Genomic DNA, 19779 nt, shown 5'->3' with positions numbered 1-19779 from the left:
AGTTCAACAACTTCAGGAGATACGAGTTAACACGGACGTAGTCAAACCTCATATCAAAACACGACATATTTGTCAAAACAGTTAAGGGTTTCGACTTCAAACTTCTACATTGTTTTTACTTGGACATTCATAAAAACGCCAACATACAATATAGATTATTAGAGACACAAATGTAAAAGGTTTTTGTAGCTCTACTGTGAGCAAATGAAACATACTTCATCATGTACTGTAATGTATATAAACAGAAACCTTACCCATCTTTTTAAGCACTATGATTGGCGAGCTGAGTATACGCATGTTCATATAGCCATAAGACAGAGATAAGAGACAGACAGAAATGCTCTTGTCGTACAAAAATCACACTACAGCCTTTCAGTGCCCTCAGGATCCCTATTTATCTCGAAGGCCTTACATGTCTGTTTTGAGTGGCCCTGGGAACAGGCCATATCATTGCAAAATATCAAAAATACTTGTCTGTCAATGGGGAAACGTCACTTACTGAACGCACCAGGTTTCTGCAAGACAATACGAGTTAGCTCTCTGAACTCTACAAATGAAAATGTACAGTGGCACAAAAAAGAATGCATATTACTTTGAGATCTATGTAAATCTCTTTCTCTTTTTTTTTTTTTTGACCAGTTGCAATGACAACGACCACATGAACACATATTTATTCGTCAACATGCAAAAACTTGACAAGGTTTATAAAAGTGAATATACCTGCACAACACATGAAACAGCATAAACACCCCTCTAAGCCACCGTCTTCACACCGACATGAACAAAACGTCCTCAAAAAGTCACATTTCACATAAGAACATAGATGTGTTGGAGATTGTAGTTCTTTATGGCCAGCATGTTGTTTGAACCTTTGGGGGTGCCTGAATTCACTCTGCTTACAGTCAGTTATGGTAGCAAGGACAGTTGCATCAGGTCAGGTCTGTGTGCGCTGTGTGAGTTAGTATAGGAGTGTACAGCAGTCATGCATAATAAAGTTACCCTGCTATATAAATGATGAACACTAGGTGGCAGATTTTGCCCACTTTGTACACAGCTCAGTCTGCCTGGGAATAAAATGTCAAGTCATGGCAGGGGACAGGGAGGGCCATGCATAGGACAAACAGTACACTGGGAGTCAGGTATATTGCTTTTCGGAGAATGTGCATTTATCATTTATTGGGGTTTCTCTCCCAACAAATATGCATACAAAGACTTATCAGACAGAAAAACTCCAACTAAACACTACAGACACTCTGAAGAGCTATAGTCTTCTTTGTTGCTTTCTCCAGTTCAGCCTCTCATCTTTCATTTTTCTTTCCATTCTGACATTAAAAAAAAAACAATCTCTGTATCCCTTCCTCCTCCTGTTGTCTCCGTCCATCTGTCTCTTTGCTCCGCTATCTCATGCCCTTGTCTTTGATTTTTTTTCTATCCCCCTCCCTCTCTCACACCTTTATCTCTCTTCCCTTTGCTCCCACCTCTGCCTTCTTCCCTCCTCCCCGTCTCTTCTGCCTTTCCTTCCTTCCTTCCTCCTCCTCTCTGCAGGGCAGCCGGAGAGACTGGCATTTCTGTAACAGCAGGGGGGGAATCTGCACCCAGCCTCGGCCCACGCTGTGCAAAGAGAGGGTGGGTGTGTCATGGCAGAGGTGTGTGTGTTTGTGTGTGTGTATAAGTACATGTGTGTGTATGAAGGTATGTGACTGGCAATAATGAACATGTGACTGGAACCCCCAGCACTTGTCTGCTACCCTCCGTATGACGTCCACCTCAGAAACTCTTCCTGATACTCCTCTCCTCACAGATTCATAAGGCTGCATTAAACCAGGGCTTTTCAGAGTGACACCAGTAATCAGGCTCAAACTCTCAAAGCAATAGCTCCCAAAATTTGGGGGCTGTAAGCAATAAGCATAATGTTGTTATGGGATACAACTTGAGCCTGGTTTGTTTTATTATTGTTTTTTTTTTTTCATATTTTGGCCATTAAAAGTATGCTGAATGTACTCAGGGTGGGCCGACAACCATCCATGGATTACCTCGCAGCTTCATGGATTTGCAGCGGACATCGGAGATAGTGTCCATCCCCGGAAGAGTAGGTCACACTGACCTAAAAATCAGCATTGCAGCTGTGTGTTTAGGTTTTGACTGAGTTACGATCACAGAGTGTGATTTTTTGTGTGTGTTTTTAAAGTCCAGTTGCTGTACGTCACGGCCACTGCTGCAGCTCCAATTACAAACTGTGTCAAAGGGTTGAACTACAGTAACTAAAGTTTTCCTTTAACCTCAGGCAGCGTCTTTGCCTTCAACTTCCCTGCACCCCCGGGGAAGGCATGCCTCACAGATTGAAACACCCTGGATTGGACTAATTGTTTGGCAGCCTCTATTTCACTTTCAAGAATTTTGGCACAGTCTGATGATAATGACGATATAAGTATAAACCACAAACAGGTAAATACCCCTCAAGCACCTGATTCAAGCTGGCATTTATTGCTCATCAGGGCTCTGCTTTCATTTGGGGACTTGCTTCAATTTAATTTAGTGTCTTACACTTCCTGGGATTCCTGCCAAATGTGACTAGTGTCAACACTTGCTGAGGACAAGGACGAATGTAAAAACTTTTTGTGCCGGGTGAGGTGGGATTCAAGAAGCCAAAGCTTCCAATGATAGTCAGTGGGAGGAGAGGGACGGTCATGCTTCAGTCTCATTGTTCTTCCATACAGTAAATGAAGAGTAACGCTATATAACTGGGTGAGTCAGAGAGGAGAAGATGAGGTACAGCAGCGGGTGAGTCAGGGATGAGCGGCCACTGCGTCCCTGCGATGTGCCTGTTGACTTCACCGGTGATAAGAGGGGAAGAGGGCAGATCCTTCTGCTCCTTCAAAGTGACAAATAACCGTACGGGAGGTGAGCGTAGATAAGCAGAGGGGGGACGGTGGAGAGTCAGGGTGGGAGAGGCGGCGACGGGTGGCTGTGTGGGGGTCAGATGTGGTGGTGCAGCTCCGGTAGCGGCGAGGAGGAGAGGGCCGGTCGCGGTTCAACTCCCCGGCTCTTCATGAAAGACAGCAGCTGGTCGGGGATCTCGGCGAGGACGTCCTTAGCCAGCCGGGCCATGCTGAGGACCTGGTTGCCAGATCTGTCGATGTAGTCTCTGAATGGAACAAACTGGAAGCGGGGGGACATGAGTGTAGATTTTAATATACAGTATCTCTCTCTCTCGATAGATAGATAGATAGACAGAAGCGGCTGTGAGACTGATAACATCTATCATATAAATAAATAATGAATAAAAATCAGAATGTTAATGTTTCAGACATGAAGTACATAACATCGCTGGCTTCATGTGTCTGTTAAAAAACACTCGGGCTGCACCAGCGATGGAGTTTAAAACCTGTCTTGCCATTGAAGCTTTAATTAATGAGCATCACGAGCGCCCCCACCTCTCACAGTGAGTCCCCACTTTCATTTCCTCGACAGTTTCATCTCTCATTAAATGGCGATTTATGCGGCCATAGGGTGACCAGACATTGTGCTGGAACTCTTTGATTCCTGTTCTCTCACAGGTGTCGTTGTTCTGGGCGGTCACACATTCAGACATGCGGGTGGCATTGATGAAAGCCCTGCACCATGAAGTGTGCATGGATGACCTGAGCTCACTGAAACTGTCTCCTTCAATACAAGATGTACTGAACTGCATTTTGTTCTTTCTTTGCTCATAAGGGATCATAATTAAGTCATGAATAAATAATTAAATACACATGACATACAGATATGTTATCAATATATCTGTTAATCATATTGGTCCATTCCAATTTGCCATGGACCAAGTTGACATATTCAAATTGTTTTTTTGTTTTTTTTGTCTTTTGTCTTTTTTTTGTTTTATCTTTTTCATTCAGTGCGTTCTTCAACCTGGCACCCACATTAGCTACAATGCGACTTGACCCCTGACAGTTTGATGGGAGATCCGGGTGTAAAAGCTAGTAATGGCTAATGCTGGCTGGAGCCTGCAGCAGAGATGCAGGGGCCTGGTCAGCTCACGTCATTCCAACTCCAGCTCCTTCATTCCTCTTCAGACAGGCTGTATATCAAACTATATACCATTATGATCCATTTAGCATGTACATTTAGATATGCCTAGTGCAGATGCAATCAAGACAAATTTAAGAGTATTAACATATGTACTTTGGTAATCACTACATTGCAAGAAAACTGTACTTAACACACACCTATAGTCAGGCACACATCTCCAGCAACACAAGCTGCTCACGTGTAAATAGATAAAAGTCAAGTCAAAGTAACACTTTAAAACAACTGTCCCTCAGTTTGCAGCACACAGGTAACGTATTACAGGAGAAAAATAATCGATGCCACTGCACTGACGGCACTCATCATACTGAAACATCAACAACAAGAATGCATGGAAGTGTAAAGTGCGTGAACTTTGTTTCTGTAAACATCCTGATTGAATTAGTGCCATAATAAGGATAAAGGCAATCAAAGGACTCCTGTGAGCATGCAAATGTGATTACTGCTGTCAGCGAAACAAAGTGGAGGGACGGCACTGTGAGAGCACGATAGCAATATCAATACTGCTTGAGAATGAAAGCAGGAATGATCCAGTTATTAGCCTGGTGTGGGGTCAAGCTTATTACAATGATGTTTCACACGGCCGTCGTTTCCCTGACAAAGCCATTAAGTCAAACATTTTAAGTATGTTGGCATATATAATGATTAATTTATGACTGTAGCCCATTAATATGATGCTAACGTTGAAATGATAACTTCTTTTGCAATAAACGGTCATTGCCACGCTAGAATTACATTTCTGCAGTCTTATACACTCACATGCCTCCTCTCAACGTCCAGACGCTACACACTCATCATTGTAAGTGCTCATTTATCATCGCACCTTATGCTCCGCCAGCTGAATGGCCAATCTTCTAAACACAATACCAAAATCCAATAATACATTGTTATCAGGGGCAGCTGTATTTGCTTCTTCTTTGTATTCTCACACATGTCTCTGAAAGTCAGTTTTCTGTTCGCACTGGTGGTTTTATCTGTCCCTGATGAGGTTACTGCTCGCTCTTTATAAAACTCACTGCTAACCGATAGAAAGGAAGAGCTGCTCCCTCTCGTTGAGTCTAAAGATAATAATGGATGAAGTGTCTTTAAGAGCAGACTTAGGAAGAAATGTCTTCGCTTTGTTTGGCCAGTTTTTAAAGTGGCCATTCAAAATTTTTCTCTTTCACTGTTGAGGGAGCTGGGAGTGCATGGGCAAAATTTAAGAAAGACAGTGAGGGAGATGTCAGATGAGGCTGCTAGGTCTAGTCAGTGGATATGGATCAGGAGAAATAATAGTAGTTGGGGGGTGAAATAGGGACAGTGGGGGGGCAGGCAGAGGACATGCATGCCTAACCCGGCAAGAGAAGAGGTTAAAGTCTGAACAAGACACCTCTCCTCTGCTCTGCTTTCCCCACCCCATCTTCTCGCTCTGCCAATAGGAAGAGAACCAGGAAGTTTAGATAAGGTGGTGGTGTGGCCAGCTAGAGTCTCTCTTTGGGACCATGCGGCCTGTTCAGGTGAGTTTGCGTGGTAAGACACAGAGTTGGCTTGTTTTTTGATCTTTTTGGTTGTTTTCCTGTTTTGTCTGCTTCTTGAAGGAAATGTTAGGGTTTGTTTTCCTGCTCTGTTTGCTTTTTGAAGGAAATGGTAGGGTTTGCTGCTTCTTGAAGGAAATGTTAGAAGAGGCTGTTAAATCTAGTCTGTGGTTTAGGCCTCCACCTTCAGCACCTTCTAAATTTTCCACCCCCTACCCGAACAAGGGTCTGTATCCAATCCCTACTTTCATCTTTTGACTCTACCTCTTTATTTTCTATCCCCTACCCGAACCAGGGTTTGTATTCCCACCCCGCTTTTTCTTGGTGCAGTTGGTGAGAGGCAGGGGTAGATGATGGTAGTGTGGCAATCGGCAGTTACATGTGGCATCTAGGCCTGTGGTAGCATTGTAGCAGCTAACAATAGCTAAAGCGGTGAGAGTATGATAGTATCTTAGCAGTTAGTATTGGTAGCTAGCAATTAACATTAACAGTATAGGTGAATCTAGCGTTATTGTCTTCTTCTGTTCCTCTTAGCAGGTAGCGGTTAGCACATAACATTAGCTAAATGGTAGCATCGGAACTGTATTGTCTTCTTCTGTTCTTCCTAGCGGTTAGCAGTAGCATTAGCAATAGTTAAATGGTAGCATCGGTACTGGCCACTACCTGGAGCATCTCTGGGTCAGTTGAACGTGGCGGTGCTGTTTGGATTGTGTAGGAGCAGTGTGAACTGGCACTGGGGGGGTGACTCTGGGACGCCGGAGTTCACTGCCTAACCTCCTGGAGGTGTAGTGGGACTAAGTAGGCGAAACACTGTTGAAGGGAGGTTTCCACCTGATGACCCCCAGAGACGTGTTAGGAATCACTGCTCTTTGGCAGGTATAGAGGCAGATTAGAGCTCCAAGGTTCTTCACTGAGAATGAATCCTCTTTTTGAGCACAAGTATCTTGTGTTTAAATTAACTAACTTCTATAAACATATTTCTTAGCTCTAATAATCGCATGTATAATACATGATCAACTTGTGTTGAGAGATTTGAGTCCCATCCCCTGTGTAGTAAAAATGATCACATGACCACAGCTGTTGAAATCCTGAGTTCACGTTGAAGAGAGGAAGTCCTCAAAGCTCCGCAGCAGAAGGTTTCTGACCTACTCTGTGTTATTAGATCCAGTTTTATGGCAGATACAAATGATTTTGTTTCGTTTCGAAACATCTGCACCATGTCGGGTTGAGGATAATGATGGGTTTCCCCGGCACCGCTGCAGCACGGGCAGCATTCTCCACTGCAGGAGACGTTAACACAGCACAGCGCTCCGTTTCCTTTTTCCTCCCTCACTCCAGAACACACACACCAACTGCTGTTATACAACACACATTCAGGCATTGATGCCGGACAGTAAATGACACTGTCCTTTCATTCTTCTCACACATTCATTCTTCAGCATTTTTCTGATCATCAAACAGTGAGTTATGTTATATTCGGTGAAATGCGGGCTGAATGGTCCAAATGGCTTAAACCTACTCAAACCACACAGGTGGCAGATCAACAATCATATGGCTTGTTTGACAAAGTATCAAATAATCTATTACTCTGCACAACACTCTGCAATGTACAAAGAAAAATCCTTTAAAAAAAAACACAATGTGGTTACGTGTATGAGACTGTATGCACTCTTTGTTAGGCTTTTACATTGAACCTGTTTAGGAGTAAAAAACATGTAGTAGGTAACTGAAGATTTTTTTTTTTTTCTTGTCAGATGGACTTTTGAGCTGTGTGGACAAGTGAAACCAGAATCAGAGAGCAAGACCCTGAGTCTATTGTGGCCAACTATAGATTGAGTAATGTATATTGTATGAGGCAATCCCCCCGGCGTGTTCGAGTATGTTATGAATGTGAGCTCACGTCTCATATGTGAAGTTAAACAGAATTATGAGTACCTGCACAATGTCTCTCTCAGCAAGACGTCCTCTGGAGGACACTCTCACCTCGTCCCCGTCCAGCTCCTCCATGGCTGAAAGGGTAGCAAAGCGACAGAGAGAGCATGACTTAATGCTAGGAGCATTAAGAGAGAGAGCGTAAAGAAGGTACAGGATGTTTCTTTGTATTTTCATACTGTAGCGTGAGTGCTTTCATGGAGCACAGCATGAAGAGAAAGAACAGGTATTCAGCACAGAGTGGTTAGGACACTTTATTTTTCCTTAAGAAAAAAGGATGCGCAATTACACTGCAGGTCAGAAAATCAAAGTAATTCTGGTCACTCATGGTGAACACTCAATAGCTTAAACGTGTGGCTGCGGGAACACTTTCAGTCATTTCACCTAAGGCGCTCTGAGGGAGATTCAGAGTCATCCTGAGCTGTTTTCAAAAGCAGAACCTGGGTATCCTGCAACTGGAGTCGCTCTGACAAGGACAGGAAAGAGCCGGGATGTATGGCGCCGCCACGGAAAGGGGGCTGAGCACAGCGTGGGGTCAAATCAGGGAAGCATTAGTGGACAAACAGCAGAACTGACAGCAGATTACTGACATGCTCAGCGCTTAAAAACACTCGTGTTCAGAAATGGAGTGCACAGACTGTAGAAAATAACAATCAGAGGAAATTAGACCTGGCAATGAGGTGTAGACACACACGGACACAGACACACACACACACACACAAACACTTTCAGGTGCTATTAAGCCAGCGTGACCTTGTGACCCCATAACATGCCTGACTGCTTTCACCACCAATCCCACCATTCAATTGCATAAACTACTAGAAAATGATGGGCCCATCCACCACAATGATGAGGCATAAGTCGTCACGCCCTGCTGAGCAGTAACAGACTGCACACATACACAGACACGCACACGTGCGAACACACACACACACACACACACACACAAACACAAACAGTCCCGACTGAAAAGTCATTGATCTGTGGGCTGTAAGATGCCTGCACACTTGACTGCATTGACTTTCTGCAGCGGCTCTCCCAGGAAGGGAACGGCAAGCCGGTGTATGCACAGAATCGATTATGATAGAGTCGCTATAATGGTTTCCTCTTTGCTCACGAGAACCACATCGAGCCAAGAAAAGTCAAGGCCAAAGTCGAACGCAGCCTTTCGTTTAAAACATCGCGTATAGTCTTTGCAGTGTCAAGGTTGTTGAACTGCACCGAATTGAATTAAGACTGCTTACATTTCACTCGTATTCAGTGCACGTTGCCTCCCATGGCCGCCGCTTCCTGTCGTTGGCTATCAAATTCTGTTCAGCTACATGCCTTGAAAGGTGCACTGCAGAGACCCTGACCACCGGCGGCATCCCCCTATTGTTTATGGGCTAGTAAACACATTCAGCCTTTTGTCAGGAATACCAATGATTACCAAACATTAACTGTGGACAGGAGAGCTTTAACTGAATCATCAACTACCTCAGGTATGTCAAACTATTCCATAAAGGGCCGTGTGGCTGCAGGTTTTCATTCCAACCAAGGAGGAGCACACCAGGCTGGACTCAATTAATCAGCTGATCTCAGTCTTCAGCTGATAACTAATGATCCCTTGATGTTGATTGATTGGCCTGGTGTGTGCCTCTTTGGTTGGAACAAAAACCAGCAGCCACACGGCCCTTTATGGAATCAGTTTGATAAATGTGACCTACCTGAACCCTTTCCCCGAAAGCAATGTCCAATCGTAGCTTAGCAATCATACCTGAGCACGACTGGCCTGTCAATCACACGCTGAAGCCATGTGCATGGGGCTCAAGTAAGAGTGAAACTTTTTTAAATGGAAGGAACAGACTAAACAGTTTATCTGCTCCAATGTAATCTGCTGATGTTAGCACGTGCAGCTAAGTAACTGACTATCTACCCTGATAACCAAATGATACTTTCAAGGCCAAGGGACACATCAATATAAGCTGTGTGGAAAGCAGTTCTTGATGCTACAGGACCACAGTTAAGGGCCACGTTAGCAGCTCTATCCTGCCTTTTGTTGGATTTGGGGAAGTTCCAAGTAACCCCAGCCAAGGTTACGCATTAATTTGAGCATCTTGATATGTAAATTTCATTAAGTTATTGTTTTAATCTGGTCTTTTAGGTTATTTATTTATTTTATTTAGCTCTTGGGTTGTTTTACGGCAGTGACAGCTGTCATGTCAAACAGGTGGACACAAGCACGACTTGTTGAATGTTAATGTTGCTCCATATCTGCTAGAAAATGGACAAAGATCAGTTGCCTCACATATTTGATACTGTGCATTCAGTTATTCTCAAATACAAAAATCTGATTCTGAAGAAAAAATGTGTGTTTGCTTCCTCTTTCTTATGTAGACGAATAATGACAGAGGTCGCGCTAAAGGAGTCACTCTGAGGTGGCATTGATACCGGTCCATCCTCCATAACAAGCAATGAGCATCCAGCATTGGAATGAGGAAGAAGTTCAGTTTATCAAACTTCTTCATCTATCAGATGTTAATACACGACCCTCCTCTACTCTGTCATGTTTATTCATGCTGACATGAAAAATTCAAGACCTTTTACCAAAATGGAGCACTCACCATCAAACTCAGCTGGTCCAACACCCACGATAATTATGGAAAGGGGGAGTGATGCTGCCTGTATAGAAAGAGCAATCAGTTCAGTAGATTCATTAGACCCTGAAGGTGCATTGAGACATTTATAAGCTTTGGGAGAATAACTGAGCTTTAAAGAGAGATCGGGTCTGTTGGTTCAGTGAGCATTAGCTTACAAAAATAAATGAAACCAGTGCAAACTTGCTCTTTTTTTTATTCTAATCTGGAATTTGAGCCTTATAACCTGATCCAGTGTCCCATGCTTACAGCTGAGGGGTCTATGGGACATGAATGTTTCCTTTATCCTACAAACCTTAAGCTCATATGTTGTGCACCTGAAGAATACAAGACCAAGTATGACATGGGTGATTTAAAGCAAACATCTGAGACTTCACCTAAGTTTATTCTACACTGCACATGTAAGATAATTAGGAGGGAGAAAATGACAAACAACTTCAGTTTTAATATTCTACACCGTCTGTCATGAGAGAAATCACTCAGAACCAACCTAAGTGGATCAGACACCTCTCGTACATTCATTTGACAGGTTACTGAACCAACTATTGATTACTCCATAAAAGTGAGATCAGTCAAACTGAGAGAAAAAATGTCTTTTCCTCTCCTTGACTTGAACCATGATGAGAAAATCTGAGTTGTTTTTTTGTTTTTCTCCTTTTTTTCTGAGGTATTGCTTTTCACACAATGCTGATTGCTGAGACACAGCAAGCTGTTTTATCCAGACATCAAAGATCACTGCACCGCTCGTAAAAGACAAGAAGATGGAGTGACTGAGGGAAAAGTACTCCTATCCTTCTGTGTGTGTGTGTGTGTGTGTGTGTGTGTGTGTGTGCGTGTGTGTGTGTGTTTACCCACATTGACCACAGCCTCTTTGGTCTGGACCATGTCAGATATCACTCCATCTGTGATCATCAACAGGACAAAGTACTGGGAGCCATCTGTAATCTCTGCTGCACAGCTGGGGAACGTGCACGCACGCACGCACGCGCACACACACACACACACACACACACACACACACACAGAGAGAGAGAGAGAGAAAACGTACCCAGATTAAAGTTTACATTCTGTCTATGCACCTGACTAACAGACTCCTAAGGCAGACACAAAGCACACCCGTCGGCCTCATACATTATTCCTCAGTCTACAGAGGCTCAGGCTGAGTGAAGCCCTGATGGTACAACACAATGCAACTCATTTGTCTGACCCTTTGACCTTCACTTGCATGGCCTTGTCTTGTCTCCTTTCTGCCCTCTGGATGCTGAAATGTAAATGACTCTGGGAAGATGCTCTGGCTCCATGATGACATCACTGTCTTCACAGGTGAAAGTGTAGCAAACCCTTTGGCTGTATCTGTGGATGCTACCACAAGACACAAATCAGCCTACGCTGTTTGTACCGAGCAAAAGAAACAATAACTGAACACTGGCCAAAACACTATGTACAACTTAGGCCATTACGGATAATCAGGCTATAAACTTTAGACGTGGCATTCTGATTTTCATTGTTTCGTGGTCAACTAGCTCTCCATTATTGGTCCTTGACCGAGTCCCTCCTATGAACAGCATCTGTCCAGTCACAGCTTAGCATCAGTAACTCCTGTAGGCACCATGCACGGTGCCAGGATTTCAAGTCTGGGTGGGGCAAAATCATTCTGATTGGGCCTTTTAGTTCTGTTTGTCCTCGTAGTCTCACTAAAACACAGCTATCATGCTCTGGTTGACTCCAACACTTTTTAAATACAGTGTTTCTCTAAACCACATCAAATGCAATGATAACTCATTATTTACCTGTGACAGTTTGTATTCATGACAAGCAGCACATGACTCATAGTGTCCTATCTATCATGTTTATTTTTTGCTGTGGATTGTGTAGACCAATACATCCATTCGTTTAGAACACTGGCATTATAACTGAAATATGCCTGTTTGGATGATCTGGCTGGATTATTGTTTGTTTAAGTGATTATATATTTTAACATATAACAAATATTACAATATGGAATCTCTGAAATCAAATACCTTTTGATCTAAAACATATAAACATAAAACCTCAGTTAAAATGGATTTGATCCCCTGCTGCACACCATGGCAACCCCTTTGTTCTTCCACACCAGATCTCTGAGTTGTTTACGACCTAAAAGTAGAACCTTGAGCAAAAGAGAGACCCTTCAAAAATAACAAGCACCTGAAAACATGGCAAGAAGAAAAATCATGTGACCTTGCTTGTTGTTTTTCCGCCGCACTTCATTCCCTTTCCAGCATGGGGTTCAATGAAAAAAACAAATTAATACGTCCACATTGCCAAATATCAGCTCTGGCTTGATATGATGCCAGATGAGTTTGAAGGACTGTTTCAACACGTAGGTGTGTGTGTGTGTGTGTGTGTGTGTGTGTGTGTGTGTGTTTATCTGTCCTTCACCTGCTGTTTGTCCATTTATTGCAAGGAGACAGAATCTAATACCAGTGATTTAGCTGTTCCACCTGGCTGAACACAACATTGATCTATGAGTCTATGTCTTTGTGTGTGTGTGTGTGTGTGTGTGTGTGTATATACAGTATGTGCATGTGTATGTGCACCTGTATGGAATATAGCCTTATGTAATAGCGAGCCTGTATGTGTGTGTGTGTGTGTGTGTTTGCACCTCTATCCTCCTGTGTGTTTTGTTTTTTCAGCGGATGATCTGTATGCCACCTCTGTGCCTCTTGCCGCTTGACATATTGGTGTCAAACATAAGGTGGGATAAAAAACTGACAACTGATAATTCTGTGCAGTGACACGGGGGCTAAAATGTCAAACACTTATCTGGTCTAACAACCAGGTAAATCCATGTCTAACAAAGACATGGAATAACCTGTGGCAGCAGAATCTTTTTTATGTTTTATTGACCTTTATGGAATCAGTTTGACATGCCTGGTTTAAACATTAAAGTAATGTTTAAAGTAGGTCATTAAAGTAGGTTTTAGCTTTATGGTGCAAAAGCAGACGGAGATCAATCAATTCATTCCTGTACCTGGCCACTGGCCATCGACTAGCCGTGGAGGATAAAGAGTACTAGTTGCTGGTTGTGGTTCTGATGTTTTTTCTCCTCCTCCTCCTCCTTTTGGCCATAAGTCATATCTCTTGTTTCAAACGCAAAAATAGTCGTAAGTGTACAAAATTACCGGGACCAATCGCCATCAAAAATCAGTAATTAACTAATCAATGCAGTCAATTACTGCAGCAGACAGAATACAAAGAGTTAATGTTGGTGATTGTAAATCCAAAGTCCTAAAGATCACAAAAGCTGTACTGCAAGGCTCTATATACTGCCACCTGTTATGTTTGTCTCATTCTTATAAACAAGAAAGGCAGGAACATCCAGCCGGCAGATTCATTTCTATGCAGATGATACAGTTATCTGCACATGTCTAGCTCGCTGACCTCCGGCTTACCTTTCACAAACTACAAGTATCATTTTATAAGTTAAAATGAACTTTGAATGTACAAACATCCTAATTTATTATAGAAATCATGCCCATCCTGTGCAAAAGATATAGACCATTACTCTTTAAACAGTAGCTTGAATTGAATTAAAAAGATTCCAGATATCTTGAAATATGTATGCCCTAATTAGAAAAAAAATCTAATTTCGTCCATATTTATCTGTTCTGGATTACATGACACCCCACAAGTTTGGATCAGGCTCACTCACGTAGGCTTGGTTAAAAATCTCTAAGTTTTATTTGGAATATTGGATCATGAACTCTTCACTGTGATTTAGGTGTCCTGTTATAAACCTCACTGAAAATACAGAGGAAGATTTATATGTACCTTTTCATCTTTATAACCGTTCTATAGTCCATAAACTCCTTGTCTACCTTTGTAAAATGTTTTCTCCTTTTTTGAACTGCTATCAGATCACATCTCCAAGACGAATAATCCTCCCCAGTGTCTCTATTTTTGTAGTCTGCAGCCAGGGCCTGGAATAAGTTACAAGGCAAACTTCATTTGGAAACACTGCCTTCATACCAGATGCCACATTCAAAACACATTTTATGAAAGATGTAATGTGTTTTAAAACCAATCATGCTCTCTTATATGCCTCTCGCATCTAGTGTGATAGATGGGAATATTGTAAACATATTTTTATATGAGAGTGTGTTAAATACCTTTGCCATTTCAGCCAGGTCTCTGAGACGATGTATCTCATGTTCATGTATCTATGGACACCAGGCTCATTTTGGTTCATTTTTGCTGACTCTGTATGCATTCATTTTTTGCTCGTTTAACAACATATAAAGCTGCCATAATTAATAGTAATAATAATGACCCCTTTTCCCAAAAATAACTGTTTAAATAGTCCTGCTCAAATCTGATGACACGCTTTAACTGATTGCTAGCTGATGGGATTATCCTGCACATGTTGACTTGCCCCCTGCTGTTTCATAAATAAAACAAAATCTCTAATCTGGTGAAAACGCTTCTTGTGAGTCACGTCACTAAAAAGCTTTGATCGAGGCCTGTAAATACCAAAATGAAGAAAAAAATCCCTAGCTTTGGTTTGGTTGACAGAAAACAAATTGTACCCTGACTCTAACACATGCACACTCGCGCGCACACACACAAACCTACTTTGCCACTTTGTTGATAACAGGTGCAAAGTTGGTGGGTCCGTACAGCTGCACCGTCCTCAGGCTCTGGAAATAAGCCTCCAGAACCCCCTCTATGCCCACACAGTTTGGACTCTCATTGTCACCGCTCTGCAACAGACAGCATACAGCACATTAATGAAGCACACAGTGTGCACTCATACATCCAGTACACAAACAGTATGATTAACAGGGCAGTGCAATAAGCAAGAAACACCAATCCAGAGGACATAACTGTACATAACTACACGGTTCTTCCAAAGACAATTCAAAATGTCTTAAATATGCTAATAGACTTGATGCTATGTATTCTATCTCCACTTAATTAACATTGTCTGATACACTGTGCACAAAGAAATAGTATCAGGTGGTTAATCTTAATTCAGATACATGCAGAAATATGTAATGACATTTTTTGGGCATGTTTGCGTGTACAATAAGATAGTAAGTTTGTGGAAGTTCATTGCTTGTCATGTCGTGGGTGTCAAAATCAGCGTGAACTCTAGGGGGCACTGATGGGGATTAATGACTCAATAGTCTGTTAAATTACAGTCGTAAAGTTTTAAGGTGCTTTTAAAACATTACATAAAGAGATTTAGTATTTAACCACACCCAAGTACAGGGACTCACAGGAGTGGTATTTAAGAAAGAATGTTCAGCAGAGCAGTTACTCGACCCATACTAGTCACTTTTTGCCAAAAAACGACACTCTGTGCCTGGTGAATAATCGTTTAAACACCATTGCCCCCAGTTAATAAAGCCGGCTTCCTGTTACTAAGAATTCAAGCTCTCAAAACCCCAAGCAGAAATTACCCTATTGACATTAGTCTTCAAAAAAGTGTCAAGTTAATAAAATCTCCACTTTAATCGTTATTCTTTCAGTATTTTAAAAGTTGGTTTCACTCAGCCCAAACAGACTGATTTTGATAACACAAGGAGAGAACTGGCTTCACTTCAGTTTGCCATCCAGTGGTTTCTGACTGGCTGCCCTGATCCCTCAGGAGGATGCTGGGACAAAGTGGAGGGGGTGCTGGGAGGTTCCTGCTGGCAGGCAGATGAGCCAACTTCTCAACTTGTGCGACCAGCTGTTGCCGCAGCGACAACTCCTGGTCCTAACCACACCCTGCTATGGGTGAGCTGTGCATGCGCGTGGCTGCGAATTCATACGGTTGTGAATGCGTATGCATGTGTGCGTCTTACCAGCGGGAAGGCGTGGGAGATTTTGCCGTCAGGGGGCAGCTTAGCTCCGAAACCATAGGCAGGAAAGAGCTTGTCACTGTCGTAGTCCTGGATAATCTCACCCACTGCTTTCAGGGCCATGGCATATGCGTTCATCTGGTAGGGACTCATATAGTGGAGGGATGTGGGCTGGGAGGGGTTACCTTGATGGAGGACACACACACACACACACAAACACAGTACAATGAACTGAATGATGTCTCCCTCCTTCGCTCTGTGTGGTTTTCACCTGCCAGACACAAACTGTAGTACATCACCAGTGGAACACAGGAGATGATTCATGCGAGGAAAATACTGCGTGTTCCATCTTCTTTCAAACTGGTTTCCATAAAGTAGCATTTTAATTGCAATAGAGACACACTATGTCTGCGCTGTATTTACAGTCTAATGTCATACTTGCAGGAAAGGAAATAATAGTTTATGCAATCATGTAAATGTCTTACACAACTGCTATATTTTAAGCAGTAAAATTATAGCACAAATGTAAAACAAAGCCAGATCTGACTGAATACCAACTCTGACTTCTCCCGTTGGGATAAACATGTCTAGATCCTCTCCTCCATTATGAAACAGGTGCCCTGCTTTAAAGGGAATGAAAGGAGGGGGGTGATTTGATTAGCCACAATACATGCCTGCTCTTAACACATCTACTGATAATGTATTCCTCCTAATCCCATAGCTTCCAACTGCACTGCAGGTGCACCGCCTGCCTCCGGCCATGAAAATACCAAACGCATTCACCACACCCTGCGCACCTTGCACGGTCGACCGCACTTTCCACTGCGTGAAAACAAGAGCCTAAATGTAACAATCTATTCACGGTCGTGGTTGTAAATGAAAAATGAATAAAGGTCACGTGTTGCATTCCAGAGGGGGAAAGGGGACAAGTTCCTTTCCTGCCTGTCATAACTGAAAACATTCACTAGCAGCTCAGTAAGTATAATATTGTTTAACAAAATGATCTTTTTCAAGCCTTTTCCAACTAGTCTGCATCAGTAACCTTAATTTGGGTCGAAATTGATCATTTAGACCATTTTCAGAATTTAACCATTATTAGAACTGAACTTTTTTTCAACATTCAGATCACTGCAGCATAATATAATGTTGGATCTGCACACAGTAACTGCTAGTCTCAAAATGTGTTGGAAAAATGGAAAACATGAGTGGGCCCAGTCATCTACCTGATGGTACACCACACTGTAGTTGTACTTTACTGTCTAGTAGAGAAATAGCTACTGGACTTGGTAGGCTGGGTTGTACAACTGAACTGGCCAAGACCTAATACAGGTATGTTTCTTTTTCTAATGTAGTCATGACTTTTAAATGCATTGTTTGATAATTAAATGTATGCAGGATGGTGTACAAAAAAACAATTAACTTTAAATGAATTCCAGCTGCTGCTTTACATCTGCTGTCCTTGGACAGACACATATGAACTTCAAAATAATAAAAAAAAAAACATAAATTTATCACTATTTATCAAATCATTAGACTTAGACAAGTAAACCAATATGGCTCTCATGTTTGTGGTAAATACAATGCTAGAGCCAGCAGGCAATTAGCTTAGCATAAAGACTCGAAACAGGGAGAAACAACTCGTCTGGGCCACACCTCTAAAGTTCGCTAATTAAGAGACTGTATCTTGTTTGCATCCCAAACAGCAATGTGAGAACAACAGCTGAGGCAGTGACTTTGAACAATGAATCAGTGTCATCCCAAAGTTATGGAAAACAGCGGATCCATCACCGGCAGGATGGACATTCTGCAATCTGCAAGGGTCTTGTTTTATGTATGATGGAAATTCGCAATGGTTGAGAGATCACATCTGGTCTATCTGTGCTGCGATGGCAGGGAGCCAGTGAAGTGTTCTAATACACACATGCTCGCCACAATAAATGGAAATACATCCAAGACAACGGCGTGTGTCTGAAACACACCAGCGAGTGACCTACCGTTGGATGCTGTGAAGTCTATCGCCACTGTGAAGTTCAGCTGTGTCCTGTTGTCAAAGAAAATGGGAATGAAAGAGGGGAAAACAGGAAAACAATAATAGCATCGCACACCTCAGAATACTCCATGCACACTGCATCTCCAACCCACACACACACCAACACAATGGACTCCCGTATAATGAGTTTACTGGTTCACTGGCTAATTAGTATGGTGGGACAATATTCCCTCCCCCATCTTGAAGGTCTAATTAGGTACAACAAATGGAACCAGTAATTAAAAGTGAATGAACTGAATAAATTAGGTATTTGCTGAGAGAATTACCAATGTAAACTTCCCCCAAAACTGCCCCCCCTCAGAGCCAATATGAATTCAGTATGTTGCTCACAAAAGAGCTTTCGGGGAGTTCAGTCTAGTATTTCCAGATAACTCCACACACACACTAAGATACCAACAACCAAAATGGTGGCTATTGACACTCACTGTGAGAGCACGGTAATTATTATTCCACTCACCCTCCTCGGATGAAATCCACAAAGGTGTACTCGGACTCTACTTTGAAGGACAGCAGAGTTACCTGCCACACACACATACACACACACACAAACACAAACACACATACCAAGACGCATACAGAGTGATAAACAGAGGAGGAGGGTGGAAAAGGGACCAGGGCCAGGTAGACGGGAAGGAAGAAGACAAACAGGTGGCCAGACAGCAAAGGAAGCAGATTTCAGAGGTGATGATACCTATATAAATATATAAGATGACATAAAATAGCAATACAGAAGAAATGACATGGGAGAGGTGGGTGTACTCACAGTCCCAGAATTGATGTACTTTTTCTTTTTGCCTTTCTTCTTGGGATTTAAAACCTGCCGGTGATAGAAGAAAGTAAGTCAGTGATTGAGAGGGCACTCATGAAACCACTTCATACCCCAGAACGATGGTTAATAACGAACATGAATAATTCAACTGATTCCCGAGAATACCGGCAGCCCGTGAATTGACACCGAGATCATGTTTAGCTGTGTGTGTACAGAGAGTCGAGATGATACAAATGGACTCGGAGAGGTGGAGATTAAACTATCCATCCATCCAAAATCTGTACAGGCAGGTCATCAAAACAGCAAGAACGGCCACACAGGCAGCGTTAGTCATTGCTTAGCCCCATCAGTGATTAAAGCGTTTTATTTATTCATGCACCAGTGTATCTGTTTGTAAAATCCCCTCCTTGGCCTTTTTTACCTTGAGAGCAGCCATTTTTATCACCTGAATTTTTATTACTTCATTTTCAAAAAGGTTGTCTAAGCGTTTGCAGGGGTTGTAGAGTTTTCTCAGCCTTTGGAGAGCCTGAAGTGAAAAACATCCAGATCACCTAAATTCGAGCCGCGAGGTCTTCATAAGACAAGAGCGACGAGAAGCAACAAGCCACCCCCGTGTCATGTCTCACCTCGTAGACATTGAACTGGTTCTGCCCCCGAGACAGCTCTCTGTAGCTGGTGGTGAACTCGCCAATGAAGTCATGGCTGCAGACAAACAACACCCACACATGTAGGCAAGCATGAACACACATTTTTCTAATCTGATATACATGCTTGTCTCCATCCACAGCTTTTTCTCCTTCTTTGTTTCTGTTAGTCTCCCCGGTTCTGTCTGATCTCTCGCCGCATAATAAGTTGTTTTGTGGGACACCGAAACTCTTCAAATTTTCACCGACAGAGCAGACATGAGGCGTTTCATTTTCTTCTGACATTTGAAAGACATCAATGTGAATCACAAGGTTATAGTGAG

The 19779-nt window shown here is 42.6% G+C and overlaps 1 protein-coding gene across 1 annotated transcript in view; it reads right to left on the bottom strand.

The window, feature by feature from the left end:
* Positions 1–2976: 2976 nt before the first annotated feature.
* LOC121612407 (copine-9-like) overlaps positions 2977–19779 on the bottom strand; it is a 66621-nt gene continuing 49818 nt past the window's right edge. The window contains exons 12-21 of the mRNA XM_041945279.1: positions 19439–19514; positions 18807–18860; positions 18501–18562; positions 17988–18034; positions 15997–16178; positions 14780–14907; positions 11021–11123; positions 10133–10190; positions 7533–7606; positions 2977–3159 (exon numbers count right to left, since the gene is read on the bottom strand). Of these exons, the coding sequence (XP_041801213.1) occupies positions 2977–3159; positions 7533–7606; positions 10133–10190; positions 11021–11123; positions 14780–14907; positions 15997–16178; positions 17988–18034; positions 18501–18562; positions 18807–18860; positions 19439–19514 (967 nt within the window). The remainder of the gene's footprint in view (positions 3160–7532; positions 7607–10132; positions 10191–11020; positions 11124–14779; positions 14908–15996; positions 16179–17987; positions 18035–18500; positions 18563–18806; positions 18861–19438; positions 19515–19779) is intronic.

This window comes from Chelmon rostratus, chromosome 10, assembly GCF_017976325.1.
Source record: "Chelmon rostratus isolate fCheRos1 chromosome 10, fCheRos1.pri, whole genome shotgun sequence".
NCBI lineage: Eukaryota > Metazoa > Chordata > Actinopteri > Chaetodontiformes > Chaetodontidae > Chelmon > Chelmon rostratus.
Note: the sequence above shows the minus strand (reverse complement) of the source record. Positions and strands in the feature narration are given on the sequence as shown.